This window comes from Eschrichtius robustus, chromosome 1, assembly GCF_028021215.1.
Source record: "Eschrichtius robustus isolate mEscRob2 chromosome 1, mEscRob2.pri, whole genome shotgun sequence".
Classification (NCBI taxonomy): Eukaryota; Metazoa; Chordata; class Mammalia; order Artiodactyla; family Eschrichtiidae; genus Eschrichtius; species Eschrichtius robustus.
The window spans coordinates 196,196,028-196,219,267 of NC_090824.1; the positions used below are offsets into that span (position 1 = coordinate 196,196,028).

Here is a 23,240-nt window from a genome sequence, read left to right on the forward strand (position 1 = left end):
GACATCTTTGTCTGGTTTTGGTATCAGGGTGATGGTGGCCTCGTAGAATGAGTTTGGGAATGTTCCTCCCTCTGCTATATTTTGGAAGAGTTTGAGAAGGATGGGTATTAGCTCTTCTCTAAATGTTTGATAGAATTCGCCTGTGAAGCCATCTGGACCTGGGCTTTTGTTTGTTGGAAGATTTTTAATCACAGTTTCAATTTCAGTGCTTGTGATTGGTCTGTTTATATTTTCTATTTCTTCCTGGTTCAGTCTTGGAAGGTTGTGCTTTTCTAAGAATTTGTCCATTTCTTCCAGGTTGTCCATTTTATTGGCATAGAGTTGCTTGTAGTAATCTCTTATGATCCTTTGTATTTCTTCAGTGTTTGTTGTTACTCCTCCGTTTTCATTTCTAATTCTGTTGACTTGAGTCTTCTCCCTTTTTTTCTTGATGAGTCTGGCCAGTGGTTTATCAAATTTGTTTATCTTCTCAAAGAACCAGGTTTTAGTTTTATTGATCTTTGCTATCATTTCCTTCATTTCTTTTACATTTATTTCTGATCTGATCTTTATGATTTCTTTCCTTCTGCTAACTTTGGGGGTTTTTTTGTTCTCCTGTCTCTAATTGCTTTAGGTGTAAGATTAGGTTGTTTATTTGAGATGTTTCTTGTTTCTTGAGGTAGGATTTTATTGCTATAAAGTTCCCTCTTAGAACTGCTTTTGCTGCATCCCATAGGTTTTAGGCCATCGTGTTTTCACTGTCGTCTGTTTCTAGGTATTTTTTGATTTCCTCTTTGATTTCTTCAGTGATCTCCTGGTTATTTAGTAGCGTATTGTTTAGCTTCCATGTGTTTGTATTTTTTACAGGTTTTTTTCCTGTAATTGATACCTAGTGTCATAACATTGTGGTCAGAAAAGATACTTGATACGATTTCAGTTTTCTTAAATTTACCAAGGCTTGATTTGTGACCCAAGATATGATCTATCCTGCAGAATGTTCCATGAGCCCTTGAGAAGAAAGTGTATTCTGGTGTTTTTGGATGGAATGTCCTATAAATATCAATTAAGTCCATCTTGTTTAATGTATCATTTAAAGCTTGTGTTTCCTTATTTATTTTCATTTTGTTTGATCTGTCCATTGGTGAAAGTGGGGTGTTAAAGTCCCCTACTATGCTTGTGTTGCTGTCGATTTCCCCTTTTTATGGCTGTTAGCATTTGCCTTATGTATTGAGGTGCTCCTATGTTGGGTGCATAAATATTTACAATTGTTATATCTTCTTGGATTGATCCCTTGATCATTATGTAGTGTCCTTCTTTGTCTCTTGTAATAGTCTTTATTTTAAAGTCTATTTTGTCTGATATGAGAATTGCTACTCCAGCCTTCTTTTGATTTCCATTTGCATGGAATATCTTTTTCCATCCCCTCACTTTCAGTCTGTATGTGTCCCTAGGTCTGAAGTGGGTCTCTTGTAAACAGCATATATATGGGTCTTGTTTTTGGATCCATTCAGCCACTCTATGTCTTTTGGTTGGAGTATTTAATGCGTTTACATTTAAGGTAATTATCGATATGTTATGTTCCTATTACCGTTTTCTTAATAGTTTTGGGTTTGTTATTGTAGGTCTTTTCCTTCTCTTGTGTTTCCTGCCTAGAGAAGTTCTGTTAGCATTTGTTTTAAAGCTGGTTTGGTGGTGCTGAATTCTCTTCTTTTGCTTGTCTGTAAAGGTTTTAATTTCTCTGTCAAATCTGAATGAGATCCTTGCTTGGTAGAGTAATCTGGGTTGTAGCTTTTTCCCTTTCATCACTTTAAGTATGTCCTGCCACTCCCTTCTGGCTTGCAAAGCTTCTGCTGAAAGATCTGCTGTTCACCTTATGGGGATTCCCTTGTATGTTATTTGTTGCTTTTCCTGTGCTGCTTTTAATATTTTTCTTTGTGTTTAATTTTTGATAGTTTGATTAATATGTGTCTTGGCGTGCTTCTCCTTGGATTTATCCTGTATGGGACTCTCTGCACTTCCTGGACTTGATTGACTATTTCCTCTCCCATATTAGAGAAGTTTTCAACTGTAATCTCTTCAAATATTTTCTCAGTCCCCTTCTTTTTCTCTTCTTCTTCTGGGACCCCTATAATTTGAATGCTGGTGCATTTAATGTTGTCCCAGAGGTCTCTGAGAGTGTCCTCAATTCTTTTCATTCTTTTTTCTTTATTCTGCTCTGTGGTAGTTATTTCCACAATTTTATCTTCCAGGTCACTTATCCGTTCTTCTGCCTCAGTTATTCTGCTATTGATTCCTTCTAGAGAATTTTTAATTTCATTTTTTGTGTTGTTCATCATTGTTTGCTCTTTAGTTCTTCTAGGTCCTTGTTAAACGTTTCTTGTATTTTCTCCATTCTATTTCCAAGATTTTGGATCATCTTTACTATCATTACCCTGAATTCTTTTTCAGGTAGACTGCCTATTTCCTCTTCATTTGTTTGGTCTGGTAGGTTTTTACCTTGCTCCTTCATCTGCTGCATGTTTCTCTGTCTTCCCATTTTGCTTAACTTACTGTGTTTGGGGGTCTCCTTTTCACTGCCTGCAGGTTCATAGTTCCTGTTGTTTTTGGTGTCTGCCCCCAGTGGGTAAGGCTGGTTCAGTGGGTTGTGTAGGCTTCCTGGTGGAGGGGACTGATGCCTTTGTTCTGGTGGATGAGGCTGGAGCTTGTTTTTCTGGTGGGCAGGTCCGAGTTTGGTGGTATGTTTTGGGGTGTCTCTGACCTTATTATGATTTTAGGCATCCTCTCTGGTAATGGGTGGTGTTGTGTTCCTGTGTTGCTAGTTGCTTGGCATGGGGTGTCCAGCACTGTAGCCTGCTGGTCGTTGAGTGGAGCTGGATCTTAACATTGAGATGGAGATCTCTGGGAGAGCTCTCGCCAATTGATATTACGTGGGGCTGGGAGGTCTCTGGTGGACCAATATCCTGAACTCGGCTCTCCCATCTCCAGGGCCTAGGCCTGACACCCCGCCGAAGCAGCAAGACCCTGTTAGCCACATGGCTCAGAAGAAAAGGGAGAAAAAAAAAAGAAATAAATAAAATAAAAGTTATTAAAATAAAAAATAAAAAAGCAATTAAAATAATAAGAGAGCAACCAAACCAATAAACAAATCCACCAATGATAACAAGCGCTAAAAACTAAACTAAGATAAACATATAAACTCAGAAACTAGTCAGTCGCATACAGCAAACCCCATGTCTACAGTTACTCCCAAAGTCCACCTCCTCAATTTGGGATGATTCGTTGTCTATTCAGGTATTCCACATATGCAGGGTACATCAGGTTGACTGTGGAGATTTAATCCGCTGCTCCTGAGGCTGCTGGGAGGAATTTCCCTTTCTCTTCTTTGTTCGCACAGCTCCTGGGGTTCACCTTTGGATTTGGACCCGCCTCGGCGTGTAGGTTGCCTGAGGGCATCTGTTCTTCGCTCAGACAGGACGGGGTTAAAGGAGCAGTTTATTCGGGGGCTCTGACTCACTCAGGCCGGGGGGAGGGAGGGGTACGGATGCGGGGCGAGCCTGCGGCAGCAGAGGCCGGTGTGACGTTGCACCAGCCTGAGGCGCGCCGTGCGTTCTCCCGGGGAAGTTGTCCCTGGATCACGGGAGCCTGGCAGTGGCGGGCTGCACCGGCTCCCGGGAGGGGAGGTGTGGAGAGTGACCTGGGCTCGCACACAGGCTTCCTGCTGGCGGCAGCAGCAGCCTTAGCGTCCCATGCCCGTCTCTGGGGTCCGCAGTGATAGCCGCGGCTCACGCCCGTCTCTGGAGCTCATTTAGGCGGCACTCTGAATCCCCTCTCCTCACGCACCCCGAAACAATGGTTTCTTGCCTGTTCGGCAGCTCCAGACTTTTCCCCGGACTCCCTCCCGGCTAGCCGTGGCGCACTATCCCCCTCCAGGCTGTGTTCACGCCGCCAACCCCAGTCCTCTCCCTGCGATCCGACCAAAGCCCGAGCCTCAGCTCCCAGCCCCCGCCCGTCCCAGCAGGTGAGCAGACAAGCCTCTCGGGCTGGTGAGTGCTGGTCGGCACCGCTCCTCCGTGCGGGAACCTCTCCGCTTTGCCCTCCGCACCCCTGTTGCTGAGCTCTCCTCCGTGGCTCCGAAGCTTCCCCCCCTCGCCCACCCCCCATCTCCACCAGTGCAGGGGCTTCTATTCTAGTGTGTGGTAACCTTTCCTCCTTCCCAGCTCCCTCCCAGAGGGGCAGGTCCCATCCCTATTCTTTTGTCCTTGTTTTTTTTTTCTTTTGCCCTACCCAGGTACGTGGGGAGTTTCTTGCCTTTTGGGGAGTCTGAGGTCTTCTGCCAGTCTTCAGTATGTGTTCTGTAGGCATTGTTCCACATGTAGATGTATTTTTGTGGAGGAAGGTGATTTCCACGGTTTACTCCTCTGCCATCTTGAAGGTCCTCCTTATTATTTTTTTAATCTCTAAAAGTACTATGACTGAAAGTACTTTGTGTGCTTCATATGCTTTGTAAAAATTTTTCATAAGACTGTGTGACTTGTCTTCTATTCCAGATTTTTTTTTTTCTCTCAGCATGTTATATTTAAATCATTAGCATTTTTCTTTCTCTAGACCATTTTCCTCTCAGGGAAAAATTGATTTTGGGGACTGTGCATCAAGACTAGTCATACTTTTTCTGAATGAGTCTTTAATTTGATCTTCTGGTTGCTGTGAGTTGAGTAACAACCTCATTTCACATCAGCTGCCTTGACGGCCTCAAGAGCCTCTTTGATGAATCCCCAGGTCCTCTCTAGCTCCCGTGCCCTGCACTGTCCTCATCTTTGGTGAACTTAGAGTCAACTTAGAATCAAGTCCAAAACCTTGGCCCATAAGCTCTACATCATCTGGCTTTGCCACGGACAGTGCTTAAGGGTCTGAGGTTCACGCTCCATCCCTCTCCTTGCTCGCTGTGTGACCCTGGAAACAATCCTTAATCTCCCTCTGCCTTAGCTTACTCATCTTTAAAATGGGAACATAATAGTATCTACATCATAGAGGTTTTTTATTATTATTATTATATTGAAGTATAGTTGATTTATAATATTGTGTTAGTTTCAGGTGTATAGCAAAGTGATTCAGTTATATATATTGTATATATTTCAGATTCTTTTCTGTAATAGGTTATTATAAGATGTTGAATATAGTTCCCTGTGCTCTATGGTAAATCCTTACTGCTTATCTATTTTATATATAGTAGTTTGTATCTGTTAATCTCATATTCCTAATTTATCTCCCCCCACACCTTTCCCCTTTGTTAGCCACATCATAGAGTTTTTCTAAGGATGAAGTGAATGGATGCATAGAAAGGGCTTAGAACAGCACCTGATATGGAGAAGACACTTAGTAAGCCTTAGCTTCTCTCCTCTTCTTCCCTCTCTTGCCCCACCCCCAGCCCCTCACCACGCTCTCCTCCTTTCAGCTCATTTTAGCTGAAGGAGCTTTACACCTACTCTCCCTACCACCTGGAAAGTTCCTTTCTTCATTCTCACATAATTCATTCCTATTTATTCTTCAGTCTCTGCTTAACTGTCACTTCCCTGATCCAGGGGATGGAGTGGTGAAGGCGGAGACATTATCCGCTGCATCATTCTCAATGCCCAGCCTAAGCGTGGAACCACACTCTACAGTGTGTCTGCTAACAGCAGACAGCTTGGGTGTCCAAGTGTTCTAGCCCTTAACCAACATCAGGAGCAGTCTTTTGGCTGCGCCATGCGGGGATCTTAGCTCCCCAACCAGGGATCGAACCTGTGCCCCCTGCAGTGGAAGGTGAAGTCTTAACCACTGAACCACCAGGGAAGCCCCCATCAGGAGCGGTTTTGAAGCTGTTGTTTGGAGAGGCAGTTTTGAAGCCTGTCCCCCTACTAACGGCGCTACCTAGCACTCGCCTGCTGTTGGCACTTGAGTCCAGCCCTCTTCCCCCTCAAAAAGGCCATTTTACCCCTAAGCTGAGATTTCCCTTTTCCAAGTTGCCTTTATACGGTGAAATTTTTGAATGAATAAAATTACAATGTTGATTTCATTTAAAAAGTGCATTTTTAGTAGCAGCGTCATTCCTGTCTTGTTTTTAGGTACCCTATTTTGTGGTTCTCCTCTCTCATTTTGCTCTCTTTTTATTTAAATAACTTTTATTGCTTTCTTTTTCTTTTTGCAAGAGGATTACATGCTCACTCTAGAAAATTCCTCACTACTGATTTGTTATGTTGTACTTACATTTTCCCTGTAAGTGATCTAAAACTTTTGGGGAACAAGTTAGAGATAGAAATACATCAGTATGAAGAAATAATAAAGCAAAAGAGGTGTGAGTTACCTACTTAAACATTTATCTGTTATCAAAATTGCATTTCCTTAATTATTTGGCGTGCACGGTGAGGATAAAAAGTTGTTTTGGCAGCTGGCATCAGCCGTGGGGAACTACGCAGCAGGCCTGCTATTTTTACTTTTTATTTTGTATGTGTTGTATTTCTTTCTTTTTTAATTAATTAATTAATTAATTTTTTGGCTGCTTTGGGTCTTCATTGCTGTGCACGGGCTTTCTCTAGTTGTGGCGAGCGGGGGCTGCTCTTCGTTGCGGTGCGTGGGCTTCTCATTGCAGTGGCTTCTCTTGTTGCGGAGCACGGGCTTCTAGGCACACGGGCTTCAGTAGTTGTGGCACGCCAGCTCAGTACTTGTGGCTCTCGGACTCTAGAGAGTAGGCTCAGTAGTTGTGGCGCACGGGCTTAGTTGCTCCGTGGCATGTGGGATCTTCCCGGTCCAGGGTTCAAACCTGTGTTCCCTGCATTGGCAGGCGGACCAGGGAAGTCCTTTACTTTTTACAGGGCAACGTGAGCCTTTAAGGAAGTGAGTAGATTGCGCTCTTTGTGTTAATATCTTTTACAGATTTTGCACAAATAAATATAATTTTCCTCAAATAGAACCCTGACAACTAACAGCAGCAATAAAAAGAATTCCAGCTATAAGTGGAAATTTTAAAAATAATAATTTGGAGGGAAACTAATCATGGAGCCGAAGGAAATAGTATTGAATACATGAAGGTTTATGTGACTGTAGGATAAACTTGCTGGTCTGTTCTAATGACCAAATGAATTCTTGACATCCTCAGCTCTACCCTGCCCTTTGGGAGGCCAGGAGAGCTTTCCAGCTCATAGTTATAATGCTTCTTACTTGGAAAGAGGACAGCAGAAACCCTAAACTTGTCCCCAAATCTAAACTAGTCCTTAATGAGCCGTGGAGAAATATGAGGATTATTTTACCAAATACACGTGGGTTAGGGCTTTTGTATTTCATTAAAAATGAACCCTAGCTAAGAATTCGTTGTTTGTACCAACAGCTCTTATCCTCAGATATTGCGACTCTCAATGACTGTTTAAAAAATGTTAATGTGTCACTTCTTAGATTGCACTTCCTGGCTTTGAAACAATGCTGAATTTGCAATCATCCTCAAGAGCCCAAATTATATGCTTTGTTCCTCATATCGACAAAGGAATTTGGATTTTCATTTGAACACCTTGATCTGCTACGAGAGGTGAAGGAGAGTGCTCTAAGACATGACACACTCTAAGAAACGTATTTTCTATATTGATTTTTTTTTTTGGTAAAATAAGAGATACAATTGATGCAAGTGAGCATCTGAGTTTTAAAACAGATGATATTATGATTGTTAAAATAATAGTAATTAGCATATATTTTTCTCTCTTGAATGTAATTTATCAGAATGATTCCTTTCTCTGTCTGACTTAATTCATTAAGTATGATAATCTCTAGGTCCATCCATGTTGCTGCAAATGGCATTATTTTTTTCTTTTTTTTAATTTATTTTTTATGGCTGAGTAATATTCTGTTGTCATATGATATCACTTATGTGTGGAATCTAATTTTAAAAATGACACAAATGAACTTATTTACAAAACAGAAACAGACTCACAGATCTCAAAGTCAAACTTATGGTTACCAAAAGGGAAACGTAGGGGAAAGGGATAAATTATGAAATTGGGATTAACAGATACACACTACTGTATATAAAATAGATAACTAACAAGGACCTACTGAGCACAGGGACCTACTAGAGCACAGGGAACTCTACTCAATATTCTGTAATAACCTATATGGGAAAAGAATCTGAAAAGGAATGAATATATATATATATATATATATATATATATATATATATATATATATATATATATATATCTGGATGACTTTGCTGTACACCTGAACTGACAAAACATTATAAATCAACTATATTCCAATTAAAAAAATGATTCCTACTCATGCCACTGTGACATCTAAGTTTGATAAGGAAGTTTCTAAGGGTCATGGTTCCTAACATTTATTGATGAATGATTCATACCAGAAGTAAATAATATCTCATCAAGAATTTAATTATTTTTTTAGTTGATAAATGTACTCAATTCACACTTAAAATTTAAAAATAATTGTATAGAAAGAAAACTGAGGTTTGTCCTTTAAACAACTCCTACTTATAGTAATCAAGCCTTTTGTTAGTCATTAATCATAATAACTTATTTGTTTTAAAATGTTTTCACTTCAGCTCAATACATCTCAACAACTTTTATTGACTTTGTGTCTTTAACCTTTAGAGCTATTCCATCTAATGACTCCCTTTAAATTTTGTCTTATCAAGTAATGTGGCAGCTCAGCACATTTGCTGAGTAAACTTTGTCAAGACCTGAGAAATTCTTTGCAACGAAAACGGTGCTTAAGTGTTCAAATATTTGGAAAATAATGTGCTAGTCCTTTCGTGTAGAAAAATCATACCATCAACAATTAGTAAGTTCTGAGATTTGAGCTTCCTTCATAACCCCAACCTCAACACCCATGTGTATACGGAGAGACGCACACGTTCTCTCTCTCTCTCTCTCCCTTTCTCTGTCTCTCTCTCTCTCTCTCTCACACACACACACACACACACACACACACACACACACACACACACACACCACACACTCACTCTATGATGTTCATGAGGAAACACCCTACTCATTCAGATGACTGACATGTTGACCAGCCACAGCTTCACGGTCACAAATGAGATACTTTAGTCTAACCCATCGCACTGATGAGTTCAAAACCTCTGGGGGAAAGAACAGCTTAAGAATCTTGGATACAGAATGTTACCCTTCACTAAGACTCTCTCATGCTCAAAAAAGACCCTCTTAGCACCAGACTCTAAGCTTGGCGATCTGGGTTGTAGTGATCTCTGTGGGCGTCTTATAAAATAAGATTGGACCATTGAACTTTTGATTCATTTGATTTTATGATATGTGTCTGTTTTATAATTAGCATGTGATGTATTGCCTCTAGAAAGTGCTAGCAGCCATAAAGTTAAGGGATTGTCAACTGGGGTCAAACAAGTCTGGGTGTGAATTCCAGCTCTGCCCCTTCCTAACTGTGTATTTGAATTTGGGCATCATTTCACCTCTTGTACTCCAATTTCATATTTATCGAATGGGATAGTAATCCCTATCTCTCAACTTTTTTTCTGAGGATTAAATGAGATCATGTGTGAAAGTGCTTACTTAACTCAGTAACCAGTAATGGCTGTTATTCTGAAATGGTAAAAATGACTTAGGATCCATACCCAGGGAAGTACAAAGACACAAAGAGCCTTCCCCGCCTCTGTATTTTTTGCGCTGTGCTACTCATTGCTATCTTGAAATTCCATGTGTGAAACAGACCTCAAATAAGAGAACACTTAAATTTCATTTTTAAATTTAAATAAAAATTTAAATTTACATAAACAATTTAAATATCTCACTTTAAATAAAAATTTTAAAACTCACAGTTAAATAAAATTTAAAATTTAATTTAAATAACAATTAAATTTTAATTTAAATAATTAAAATTTTACATTTTAATGAAATTTAAATTTAAACTTAAATAACAATTAAGATTTAATTTAAATAACAATTAAAATTTTCCATTTTAATGAAATTGAAAGAAAAGTTAAATTCTAAATAAATATTTAAAATTTAAATAAAAAATTTAAAATTTAAATGTAACTAAAATTAGAAGAAAAGTTAAATTCTAAATAAAAATTTAAAGTTAAAATGTAAATAAATCAATTTATTGCAGGTGACGAAGACAGGCACATCCACATGACCAGTTTGTGGCAAATAAAAACTGTTACGCTTGAATTGAGGCAAAATGAAGAAAACCTGACACCTTCGCAGCCAGCCGGGAGCACCCGCCTGCCGCGGCTGCCAGGAGCCACCACAGGGGGCTCCACTCCTGAGCTAGAGGGACCCCAGGAGCCCACCTTCGAGCAGGGAGTCCTGAGAACGATGTCACAGTGGGACGTGCGCTCTGAGATCTTCCTCTGGAGCTTTCTGCTGTGGTACGACACCATAGAGATGGTGCGGGTGGCCGGGCACCACGACGTGTACAAGTCAGGCTGGGTCTACCCCGTCTACATCTTCAGTTTCATTTCTCTTCTTCGAATGATACTGACTCCCCAGAACCCTCTTCTGAATTCCCTGGGCATCGTGCTCCAGGATCTACCCTTTATCTTTGTTAGACTTAGTTTAATCATTGTCCTGGGAACGATCACACCCGTCTTGGGCCTTTGTAAAAACGTACTCGTGACTCTCTCTTATGTTTACTTCAATTACTTAACCAAATTCAGGATTTTCTCTACCTTTGAGACATCTTTTTAACAAGGAAATGTCCCATAGTCAAACCTCTTTGTTACGCACATGTGCGCGTTTGTAATCTTTTTTGGGGGCAGGGATAAGTTTTTGCACTATAGGAAGAAATGAATAATAAATGCTAGAGAAAAAAACTATTTTTAAAAACTGTAGCATGTCAATTTTTTAAATGTATACAAATGGTGCTAAATTTAAGCAAAGTTATAGTCTTCTAAGTTGGTTCCCCTTGATCTCCAGAAAATGTTAATAGTTAATTTTAGTTACATATTCTGCACTTTTTCTAAAAGCACCCTTCAATAAAGCCTCTTAAAAATTAGAACATGTTTTCCCACTAAGTTAGTCCAAGAGTGAAATTTTTTTGTTTATATAAAGTACATCACAAGAATTAATTAGTTAAAATTAACTTTAGGAAATACACTTGTAATTATGGAATAATGTTTAGGTTCTTTAAAAACATTTGATTTGTAGTTTTAGGGTCTCCTTCAAATATGGAATTATGCTCTTTTTATTCCGCTGTGGCAAGCGACTTTTATGTAATCAATTGATTTCAGCATAGAAAGCAGTAAATTTAGTTTCAGACAGTTGACTCAGTTTAATATAATGAAGTCAAGGTACACCAGTAAGACCTAGATAAAGTTTTATAATAGGAAGCCATTAATTGAAGAGGGAGATTTCAAAGTAAAAGAATATCTTATTTGCGGAATTGGATACCATCATGAAAACAGTCAGGTACAAGCCCTGTTGAAAATTAGAAGTTCAACTTACGAATATAAAAGCAAATGCATTAGTGTCTTATGTGATAGTAAATAATGGTTATCCTGATGTTAAATAATTAGATACAGAATTATGTGATTTGCTTTCATATGTTGGGATGCTCTCAGATACTCATAGCAGGGGCTCTCCATTCTGCATACATTTTCAGATGCTAGAAAGATTTCTGAGAGGCTTATGTGTGCAGAGCAATGTTTAACATAGGCATTCTCTGCAGTGATCTGTGATAACAAATAGCCTAAAGAATGGATAACTGAACTTGCCTGCCACTCCACCAAATCCCCCAATCTCACTCTCCCCCTATGCTTTATGGTTTTTCCTTACACCATAAGAGGAGGTCTATTCACAGTTGTTGAAAGCTTAGCTTCTGGCTTTATGACTTGGGGCAAATTCTTTGACTACTGTAAACCCCAGTTTCCACATCTAAAAGATGAGCATATTACTAATACTTTAATAGGGTTAAATAGTACTTTATAAGGTTGAGAGGATTAACCAAGATAGGGAATGTTCTCATTACATTGTCTGGCAAACTATAATAACCCGATGAATACTAAGTATTTTAATTGTACCCTATAGAGAAACAGGTAGCTTTTTTAAAGCATTGTTTAAATTTTCCTGTTTTATTCTTTTCTGTGTTCTACTTACCCTCTGGGAATAATAATTTAAATCATGCATTTGTGAAAAGTAAAATACAAAATCTTCAGATTACCTCAGACCATAATTTTTCATCAAGTAGTATTATGTCCAGAAGTGAGTAATCTACTGAATATACACATTAAAGTTGAAGTATATAAGTATTCATTCATCAGGCATTGGAGTGTCCCTCTTATGAGTTCTCATAGAACCCTAACTATAGCACTTTTTAAAGACTTTCATTATGTGTTTACTTTTCTGAGTTCCCCATTAATCTTTAAATCCCTTAAAGAAAGGCCGGAGGATATCTTGTTTAACAATGCATCTTTATCTTCTTCTGTCAATCCTACGGAAACTTACAATACTTATAATTCTAAAAATATTATCATATAAATAATTTCTTTCAAGTAATACCATGATAATCTTTATGAAGAAGAATTTATAACCAAGTAGCCCACTCTAATATTCTTAAATATGAAAATATTTTACATACATTTATATTTATCTTTATATTAGAATTTATAGAGTGAACAATGCTCAGATAAGCTGAAAAGTATTACTTATTTGAGTTTAGAATGCATTTTGTATCTAATATTTGAATGCATTTTGTATCTAATATTTGAATATGAATACGCCTGATATTTTGGAAAGTTGCAACACTTTGTATAAATAATGAAGGAGTGTACAAAAGGCTCCATGTAGGAGGAAAATTATTGAGTATGTAATTTAATTTAATAGTTTACTAAGGGTGTACACATGTTTATAAAGTTCAAGTCTATGGTATTTAATAGGCATTGCAGCAAATTATGCTAATGAAACATTGGTAGTTCTACACTGTGTGATTAAACGTTATGCTATTAAAATTATATTGTAATTCTCATTGCTTCTAATGGATTTTGGTATTAAGACCCATGTAGCTTTTGTGTCCTTATAAAAAGTTATGAAGTTAACTTACATATAGATTAAAATTAAATGGATGGAGAAAAATATACCAGGCTAATATTAATCAGAAGAAAGTAGAAGTACTTATATTCATTTCAGACAGACCAGATTTCAAAGTAAGGAAATTTTTCAAGGGTTAAGAAAGGCATCATTACATAATAATAAAGGAGTCAGTTCTCCAAGGAGACATAATCCTTAGTGTGCATACACCTACCAACAGAGCATCAAACCACATAAGGCAAAAACTGATAGAAATGCAGAGAAATAGATGAAACCACTATTATAGCTGGAAATTTCAACACCCCTCTCTCAGAAGTGGACAGTTCCAGCAGTCAGAAAATCAGTAAAGACATAGTTGAACTCAATGACACTATCGATCAACTGGATATAATTGACATCTACAGTCTACTTCATCTGACAAAAGCAGAATACACATTCTTCTCAAGCTCACAAGAAACATTTACCAAAATAAACCACATTCTGGGGCATAACAGAAACTAACAAATTTAAAAGAATAGAAATAATATAATGTCTGTTCTCATAATGGCATTAAATTAAAAATCAGTAACAGACAGGTAATAGAAAAATCTCCAATTATGTGGATATTAAACATTTCTAAATAACACATGGGTCAAAGAAGAAATCCCAAGAGAAATTAAAATATATTTTAGAGTAAATAAAAACGAAAACAAAACATCAAAATGTGTAGAATGTAGCATAAGCAGTGCTTAGATGGAAACTTATAATATTGAATGCACATATTAGAAAAGGAAGATCTACAGTCAATAAATTAAGTTTCCACCTTGGGAAACTAGAAAAAGGAGAGCAAATGAAATGCCATGTAAGGGGAGGAAAATAAATAATAAGAATTAGAGCAGAAATCAGTGAAATTGAAAACAGAAAATCAATAGAGAAATCAATAAAACTACAACCTGGCTCTTTGAAAAGATTGATAAAACTGTTATTCCTCTAGCCATGCAAACTAAGAAAAAAAGAGAAGACACAAATTAGCAACATCAGAAATTAAAGAGAGGACATCACTACAGATCTCACTGAAATTAGAAGGATAACAAAGGAATGCTATGAACAATTCTGTGTCCACAAATTAGATGACCTAGACAAAATGGATCAACTCCTTGAAAGAAACAATCCGTCAAAACTCACACAGGAAGAAATAGATGATCTGAATAGGCCTATACCAATTAAAGAAATTGAATCAATAATTAATATCCTTCCAAAACAGAAAGCAACAGGTACAGATGGATTCACTGGTGAATTCTACTTAACTTTTAAGGAAGAAATTATACCAATTCTCTGCAATCTCTTTTAAGAGGACAGAAGAGGAAGGAATATTTCCTAACTCATTCCACGCAGCCAGCATTATCCTAATACTAAAACCAGACAAAAATATTACAAGAAAACTACAGAACAAAATCTCTCATGAACATTGAGGCAAAAATCCTCAATGAAATATTAGCAAATCAAATACAAAAAGATATAAAAAGGGGGAGGCGGAGTCAAGATGGCTGCATGGAAGGACGCAGAGTTCCTGTCTTCCCACAAGTAGGGCACCTGCCGGTTGCTGGTGGGGGACCTCAGCACCCAAGGAGATGGGAGGAACCCCCGAGAGACTGGGTAGGACATGGGGGGAAGTGAGGGAGGAGGAGAAGTGGAGGCTGTACGGGACTGGTGCCCCGAGGGGTGGCTGGGAGAGGGAAGGGTTTCCCATGTCTGAAGGGACCCTGGGGGAGCTCGGAGGATAAGGGAGGAGTGTGCCTAGTATGTCCCCTGCCCGATCAGCTCTGGGAAGGCTGCTGGGCTCCTGGGCCAGGTCCTCCACCCTCTGAGGGCCCACTATGGGCTGCCTGGGTCCTTGGGGCCTAGGAGGGAGATGGGGGTGGGGGAGCAGAGGAGAGGTGGTTGGAGAGGGGCCCTCCAGGATTGGAGGATCAGGGGAGGTGCAGAGGGCGTCTCCCCTGCCCACTCGGGCCCAGGGAGCCTGCTGGGGTCCCAGACCTGGTCCTTTACCCTCCAAGGCCAGAGGCACTCCTGGGCCCTTCCTGCACGTTGAGACTAAGCCCCACCCCCCCCCCCAGCCCCCAGGGCCTTTTCTGGCCCCATGGGTCCTAAACATAGGCCCTGCCCACTGCCTAAACCTCGCCCCTGCCTAAGCCCCGCCCCCCACAGCCAAGGCCTTATTCAGCTTTCTTTTTTTTTCCTCTTTTTTCCTATTGTGATTCTGTTTTACCTTCCAGTAGTTGTTTAATCTATATTTTTATTTTTTCTAACATATCTGTTAGTTTTCTAATTTTATTTTTTTCCCTTTGTTATTGTTTTGCTCCTTTTTTTTTTTTTGCTGCTCTGTACTATTTGCAGGATCTTGGTCCACAAGCAAGGGGTCGGGCCTGAGCTCCTCTGGTGCGAGCTCCAAGTCAGGACCACTGGACTAGCAGAGAACCTCAGACCCCAGGGAATATTCATTGGAGTGAGGTCTCCTGGAGATCCTCATCTCGGCACCAAGACTGAGCTCTACCCAACAGCCTACAAACTCCAGTGCTGGAAGCCTCAGGCCAAACAACCAGTAAGACAGGAACACAAACCCACCCATCAAAAAAAAAAAAAAAAAAAAAAAGAGAGACCACAAAAAAAGGGTTACAGATGAAGGAACAAGGTAAAACCTATAAGACCAAATAAATGAAGAGGAAATAAGCAATCTACCTGAAAAAGAATTTAGAATAATGACAGTAAAGATGATCCAGAATCTCAGAAACAGAATAGAGGCACGGCTCGAGAAAGTACAAAAAATGTTTTAAAAAGGTCTAGAAGAACTAAAGAACAAACAAACAGAGATGAACAAGACAATAACTGAAATGAAAAATACACTAGAAGGAATCAATAACAAAATACCTGAGGCAGAAAAACGAATAAGTGAACTGGAAGACAGAATGGTGGAAATAACTGCTGAGGAGCAGAAAAAGAAAAAAGAATGAAAAAAATTGAAGACAATCTCAGAGACCTCTGGGACAACCCTAAACGCACCAACATTCGAATCATACGGGTCCCAGAAGAAGAAGAGAAAAAGAAAGGGTCTGAGAAAATTTTCAAAGAGATTATAGTAGAAAACTTCCCTAACATGGGAAAAGAAATAGTCACCCAAGTCCAGGAAGCACAGAGAGTCTCATACAGGATATACCCTAGGAGGAACATACCAAGACACATATTAATCAAACTAACAAACATTAAATTCAAAGAAAAAATATTAAAAGTAGCAAGGGAAAAGCAAAAAATAACATACAATGGAATCCCTGTAAGGTTATCAGCTGATTTTTCAGCAGAAATTCTGCAGGCTAGAAGGGAGTGGCAGGACATACTTAAAGTGATGAAAAAGAAAAACCTACAACCAAGATTATTCTACCCAGCAAGGATCTCACTCAGATTCGATGGAGAAATCAGAAGCTTTACAGACAAGCAAAAGCTAAGAGAATGGAGCACCACCAAACCAGCTTTACAACAAATGCTAAAGGAATTTCTCTAGGTGGGAAACAGAAGAGAAGAAAAAGACCCACAAAAACAAAGCCAAAACAGTTAAGAAAATGGTAATAGGAACATACATATCAATAATAACCTTGAATGTAATTGGATTAAATGCTCCAACCAAAAGACACAGACTGGCTGAATGGATACATAAACAAGACCCGTATATATGCTGTCTACAAGAGACCCACTTCAGACCTAGGGACACATACAGACTGAAAGTGAGGGGATGGAAAAACATATTCCATGCAAATGGAAATCAAAAGAAGGCTGGAGTAGCAATTGTCATATCAGACAAAATAGACATTAAAATAAAGACTATTGACAGTTACAGAAAGATAGAGAAGATGAAAAGGCAGAGGGCTATGTACCAGATGAAGGAACAAGAAAAAACCCCAGAAAAACAACTAAATGAAGTGGAGATAGGCAACCTTCCAGAAAAAGAATTCAGAATAATGATAGTGAAGATGATCCAGGACCTCGGAATAAGAATGGAGGCAGAGATCGAGAAGATGCAAGAAATGATTAACAAAGACCTAGAAGAATTAAAGAACAAACAAACAGAGATGACCAATACAATAACTGAAATGAAAACTACACTAGAAGGAATCAATAGCAGAATAACTGAGGCGGAAGAACGGATAAGTGACCTGGAAGACAGAATGGTGGAATTCACTGCTGCGGAACAGACTAAAGAAAAAAGAATGAAAAGAAATGAAGACAGCCTAAGAGACCTCTGGGACAACATTAAACGCAACAACATTCGCATTATAGGGGTCCCAGAAGGAGAAGAGACAGAGAAAGGACCAGAGAAAATATTTGAAGAGATTATAGTCGAAAACTTCCCTAACATGGGAAAGGAAATAGCCACCCAAGTCCAGGAAGCTCAGAGAGTCCCATACAGAATAAACCCAAGGAGAAACACGCCGAGACACATAGTAATCAAAGTGGCAAAAATTAAAGACAAAGAAAAATTATTGAAAGCAGCGAGGGAAAAACGACAAATAACATACAAGGGAACTCCCATAAGGTTAACAGCTGATTTCTCAGTAGAAACTCTGCAAGCCAGAAGGGAGTGGCATGATATACTTAAAGTGATGAAAGGGAAGAACCTACAACCAAGATTACTCTACCCGGCAAGGATCTCATTTAGATTTGATGGAGAAATCAAAAGCTTTACAGACAAGCAAAAGCTAAGAGAATTCAGCACCACCAAACCAGCTCTACAACAAATGCTAAAGGAACTTCTCTAAGTGGGAAACACAAGAGAAGAAAAGGACCTACAAAAACAAACCCAAAACAATTAAGAAAATGGTCATAGGAACATACATATCGATAATTACCTTAAACGTGAATGGATTAAATGCCCCAACCAAAAGACATAGACTGGCTGAATGGATACAAAAACAAGACCCATATATATGCTGTCTACAAGAGACCCACTTTAGACCTAGGGACACATACAGACTGAAAGTGAGGGGATGGAAAAAGATATTCCATGCAAATGGAAATCAAAAGAAAGCTGGAGTAGCTATACTCATATCAGATAAAATAGACTTTAAAATAAAGAATGTTACAAGAGACAAGGAAGGACACTACATAATGATCCAGGGATCAATCCAAGAAGAAGATATAACAATTATAAATATATAGGCACCCAACATAGGAGCACCTCAATACATAAGGCAACTGCTAACAGCTATAAAAGAGAAAATCGACAGTAACACAATAATAGTGGGGGACTTTAACACCTCACTTACACCAATGGACAGATCACCCAAGATGAAAATAAATAAGGAAACAGAAGCTTTAAATGACACAATAGACCAGATAGATTTAATTGATATATATAGGACATTCCATCCAAAAACAGCAGATTACACGTTCTTCTCAAGTGCGCACGGAACATTCTCCAGGATAGATCACATCTTGGGTCACAAATCAAGCCTCAGTAAATTTAAGAAAATTGAAATCATATCAAGCATCTTTTCTGACCACAACGCTATGAGATTAGAAATGAATTACAGGGAAAAAAACGTAAAAAAGACAAACACATGGAGGCTAAACAATACGTTACTAAATAACCAAGAGATCACTGAAGAAATCAAAGAGGAAATAAAAAAATACCTAGAGACAAATGACAATGAAAACACGACGACCCAAAACCTATGGGATGCAGCAAAAGCGGTTCTAAGAGGGAAGTTTATAGCTATACAAGCCTACCTCAAGAAACAAGAAAAATCTCAAGTAAACAATCTAACCTTACACCTAAAGAAACTAGAGAAAGAAGAACAAACAAAACCCAAAGTCAGCAGAAGGAAAGAAATCATAAAGATCAGAGCAGAAATAAATGAAATAGAAACAAAGAAAACAATAGCAAAGATCAATAAAACTAAAAGTTGGTTCTTTGAGAAGATAAACAAAATTGATAAGCCATTAGCCAGACTCATCAAGAAAAAGAGGGAGAGGACTCAAATCAATAAAATCAGAAATGAAAAAGGAGAAGTTACAACAGACACCGCAGAAATACAAAGCATCCTAAGAGACTACTACAAGCAACTTTATGCCAATAAAATGGACAACCTGGAAGAAATGGACAAATTCTTAGAAAGGTATAACCTTCCAAGACTGAATCAGGAAGAAACAGAAAATATGAACAGACCAATCACAAGTAATGAAATTGAAACTGTGATTAAAAATCTTCCAACAAACAAAAGTCCAGGACCAGATGGCTTCACAGGTGAATTCTATCAAACATTTAGAGAAGAGCTAACACCCATCCTTCTCAAACTCTTCCAAAAAATTGCAGAGGAAGGAACACTCCCAAACTCATTCTATGAGGCCACCATCACCCTGATACCAAAACCAGACAAAGACACTACAAAAAAAGAAAATTACAGACCAATATCACTGATGAATATAGATGCAAAAATCCTCAACAAAATACTAGCAAACAGAATCCAACAACACATTAAAAGGATCATACACCACGATCAAGTGGGATTTATCCCAGGGATGCAAGGATTCTTCAATATACGCAAATCAATCAATGTGATACACCATATTAACAAATTGAAGAATAAAAACCATATGATCATCTCAATAGATGCAGAAAAAGCTTTTGACAAAATTCAACACCCATTTCTGATAAAAACTCTCCAGAAAGTGGGCATAGAGGGAAGCTACCTCAACATAATAAAGGCCATATATGACAAACCCACAGCAAACATCATTCTCAATGGTGAAAAACTGAAAGCATTTCCTCTAAGATCAGGAACGAGACAAGGATGTCCACTCTCACCACTATTATTCAACATAGTTCTGGAAGTCCTAGCCACAGCAATCAGAGAAGAAAAAGAAATAAAAGGAATACAAATTGGAAAAGAAGAAGTAAAACTGTCACTGTTTGCGGATGACATGATACTATACATAGAGAATCCTAAAACTGCCACCAGAAAACTGCTAGAGCTAATTAATGAATATGGTAAAGTTGCAGGATACAAAATTAATGCACAGAAATCTCTTGCATTCCTATACACTAATGATGAAAAATCTGAAAGAGAAATTATGGAAACACTCCCATTTACCATTGCAACAAAAAGAATAAAATACCTAGGAATAAACCTACCTAGGGAGACAAAAGACCTGTATGCAGAAAACTATAAGACACTGATGAAAGAAATTAAAGATGATACCAACAGATGGAGAGATATACCATGTTCTTGGATTGGAAGAATCAACATTGTGAAAATGAGTATACTACCCAAAGCAATCTACAGATTCAATGCAATCCCTATCAAATTACCAATGGCATTTTTTACAGAGCTAGAACAAATCATCTTAAAATTTGTATGGAGACACAAAAGACCCCGAATAGCCAAAGCAGTCTTGAGGCAAAAAAATGGAGCTGGAGGAATCAGACTCCCTGACTTCAGACTATACTACAAAGCTACAGTAATCAAGACAATATGGTACTGGCACAAAAACAGAAACATAGATCAATGGAACAAGATAGAAAGCCCAGAGATTAACCCACGCACCTATGGTCAACTAATCTATGACAAAGGAGGCAAAGATATACAATGGAGAAAAGACAGTCTCTTCAATAAGTGGTGCTGGGAAAACTGGACAGCTACATGTAAAAGAATGAAATTAGAATACTCCCTAACACCATACACAAAAATAAACTCAAAATGGATTAGAGACCTAAATATAAGACTGGACACTATAAAACTCTTAGAGGAAAACATAGGAAGAACACTCTTTGACATAAATCACAGCAAGATCTTTTTTGATCCACCTCCTAGAGTAATGGAAATAACAAAAATAAACAAGTGGGACCTAATGAAACTTCAAAGCTTTTGCACAGCAAAGGAAACCATAAACAAGACGAAAAGACAACCCTCAGAATGGGAGAAAATATTTGCAAATGAATCAACGGACAAAGGATTAATCTCCAAAATATATAAACAGCTCATTCAGCTCAATATCAAAGAAACAAACACCCCAATCCAAAAATGGGCAGAAGACCTAAATAGACATTTCTCCAAAGAAGACATACAGACAGCCACGAAGCACATGAAAAGATGCTCAACATCACTAATTATTAGAGAAATGCAAATCAAAACTACAATGAGGTATCACCTCACTCCTGTTAGAATGGGCATCATCAGAAAATCTACAAACAACAAATGCTGGAGAGGGTGTGGAGAAAAGGGAACCCTCTTGCACTGTTGGTGGGAATGTAAATTGATACAGCCACTATGGAGAACAGTATGGAGGTTCCTTAAAAAACGAAAAATAGAATTACCATATGACCCAGCAATCCCACTACTGGGCATATACCCAGAGAAAACCGTAATTCAAAAAGACACATGCACCCGAATGTTCATTGCGGCACTATTTACAATAGCCAGGTCATGGAAGCAACCTAAATGCCCATCAACAGACGAATGGATAAAGAAGAAATGGTACATATATACAATGGAATATTACTCAGCCATAAAAAGGAACGAAATTGAGTCATTTGTTGAGATGTGGATGGATCTAGAGACTGTCATACAGAGTGAAGTAAGTCAGAAAGAGAAAAACAAATATCGTATATTAATGCATGTATGTGGAACCTAGAAAAATGGTACAGATGAGCCAGTTTGCAGGGCAGAAGTTGAGACACAGATGTAGAGAATGGACATATGGACACCAAGGGGGGAAAACTGCGGTGAGGTGGGGATGGTGGTGTGCTGAATTGGGCGATTGGGATTGACATGTATACACTGATGTGTATAAAATTGATGCCTAATAAGAACCTGCAGTATAAAAAAACAAACAAACAAAACAACTAATACTAAACTTTCATTGGGTTATTTGTATGGAAATATGTTAATATAAATGTTTCAGACATTACATGAAATTTCTAAAAATCTTATATTTGTATTTGTATGGAAATATGTATGGAAATATGTTAATATAAATGTTTCAGACATTACATGAAATTTCTAAAAATCTTGTATTTGTATGGAAATATGTATGGAAATATGTTAATATAAATGTTTCAGACATTACATGAAATTTCTAAAAATCTTATATGTTCTGGTATAATGTTATAAGTAATAATCCTAGTTATTACTTTAAAATGTATATCTCAGAAATAACTAATTTTCTTGTCAACTGCATTATTATGAACTCTCATCAAATCTTTAACCGTGGTCATTTTTAAGTCTTTTGTCATTTACAGACAGTTCTGGGTGTACTCTGATGATTTTGCAAATATGTTCCTATAAAAGGGTTTCATCTTCAAGAAATTCATGGAAAAGACTCTGACAAGTACAGGTTTCTGGTAACTGACTGTACTGCTGAACTGAATGAATAAGCATTTTCAGAACTCTAATGAAAAACTGATGAACTCATAAAAGTGCTAACAAAAGATCAAGATGAAAAAAAATTAATTACATGGGACTGGGTGAACTGATGAGGATGAGTATAATTTTTGTGACTTTCTGTCTGAATTAAAAAAAAAAAAAAATCCCACAAGGACTCAGAGGCAAAGAATATACAAATCAATTTTCACTGCAAAGTAAAGGAGCTGTTACAGTGGAGGATTACTGGACTGAATGTCAGTATTATGACATAGTATGAGTGTGTTTCATGTTTGGTAATTGCAATCATTGTTGCTTTTGTTGTGGTCATCCATGTACAATGCTTGGTGTCAGTCTATTTATCTCTTGTAAAAATAAAATACAGTGTGTGTGTGTGAAAAAAAAAAAAGACCCAATGCAGCCAAAAATAAATTAAAAAAAAAAAGTATGAAAAAAATAAAAAATAAAAAAAATAAAATAAAGACTATTACAAGAGACAAAGAAGGACACTACATAATGATCAAGGGATCAATCCAAGAAGAAGATATAACAATTGTAAATATTTATGCACCCAACATAGGAGCACCTCAATACATAAGGCAAATGCTAACAACCATGAAAGGGGAAATTGACAGTAACACAATAATGGTAGGGGACTTTAACACCCCACTTACGCCAATGGACAGATCATCCAAACAGAAAATAAATAAGGAAACATAAGCTTTAAATGACACAATAGACCAGATAGATTTAATTGATGTTTATAGAACATTCCACTCAAAAGTGGCAGAATACACTTTCTTCTCAAGTGCACATGGAACATTCTCCA

The 23,240-nt window shown here is 38.0% G+C and overlaps 1 protein-coding gene across 1 annotated transcript in view; it reads left to right on the forward strand.

Annotated features, from left to right (window-relative positions):
- TMEM236 (transmembrane protein 236) overlaps nt 1-10,685 on the forward strand; it is a 38,010-nt gene extending 27,325 nt beyond the window's left edge. Inside the window, exon 4 of the mRNA XM_068539019.1 lies at nt 10,105-10,685. Coding sequence (XP_068395120.1) covers nt 10,105-10,685 — 581 coding nt within the window. The remainder of the gene's footprint in view (nt 1-10,104) is intronic.
- Nucleotides 10,686-23,240: the final 12,555 nt, after the last annotated feature.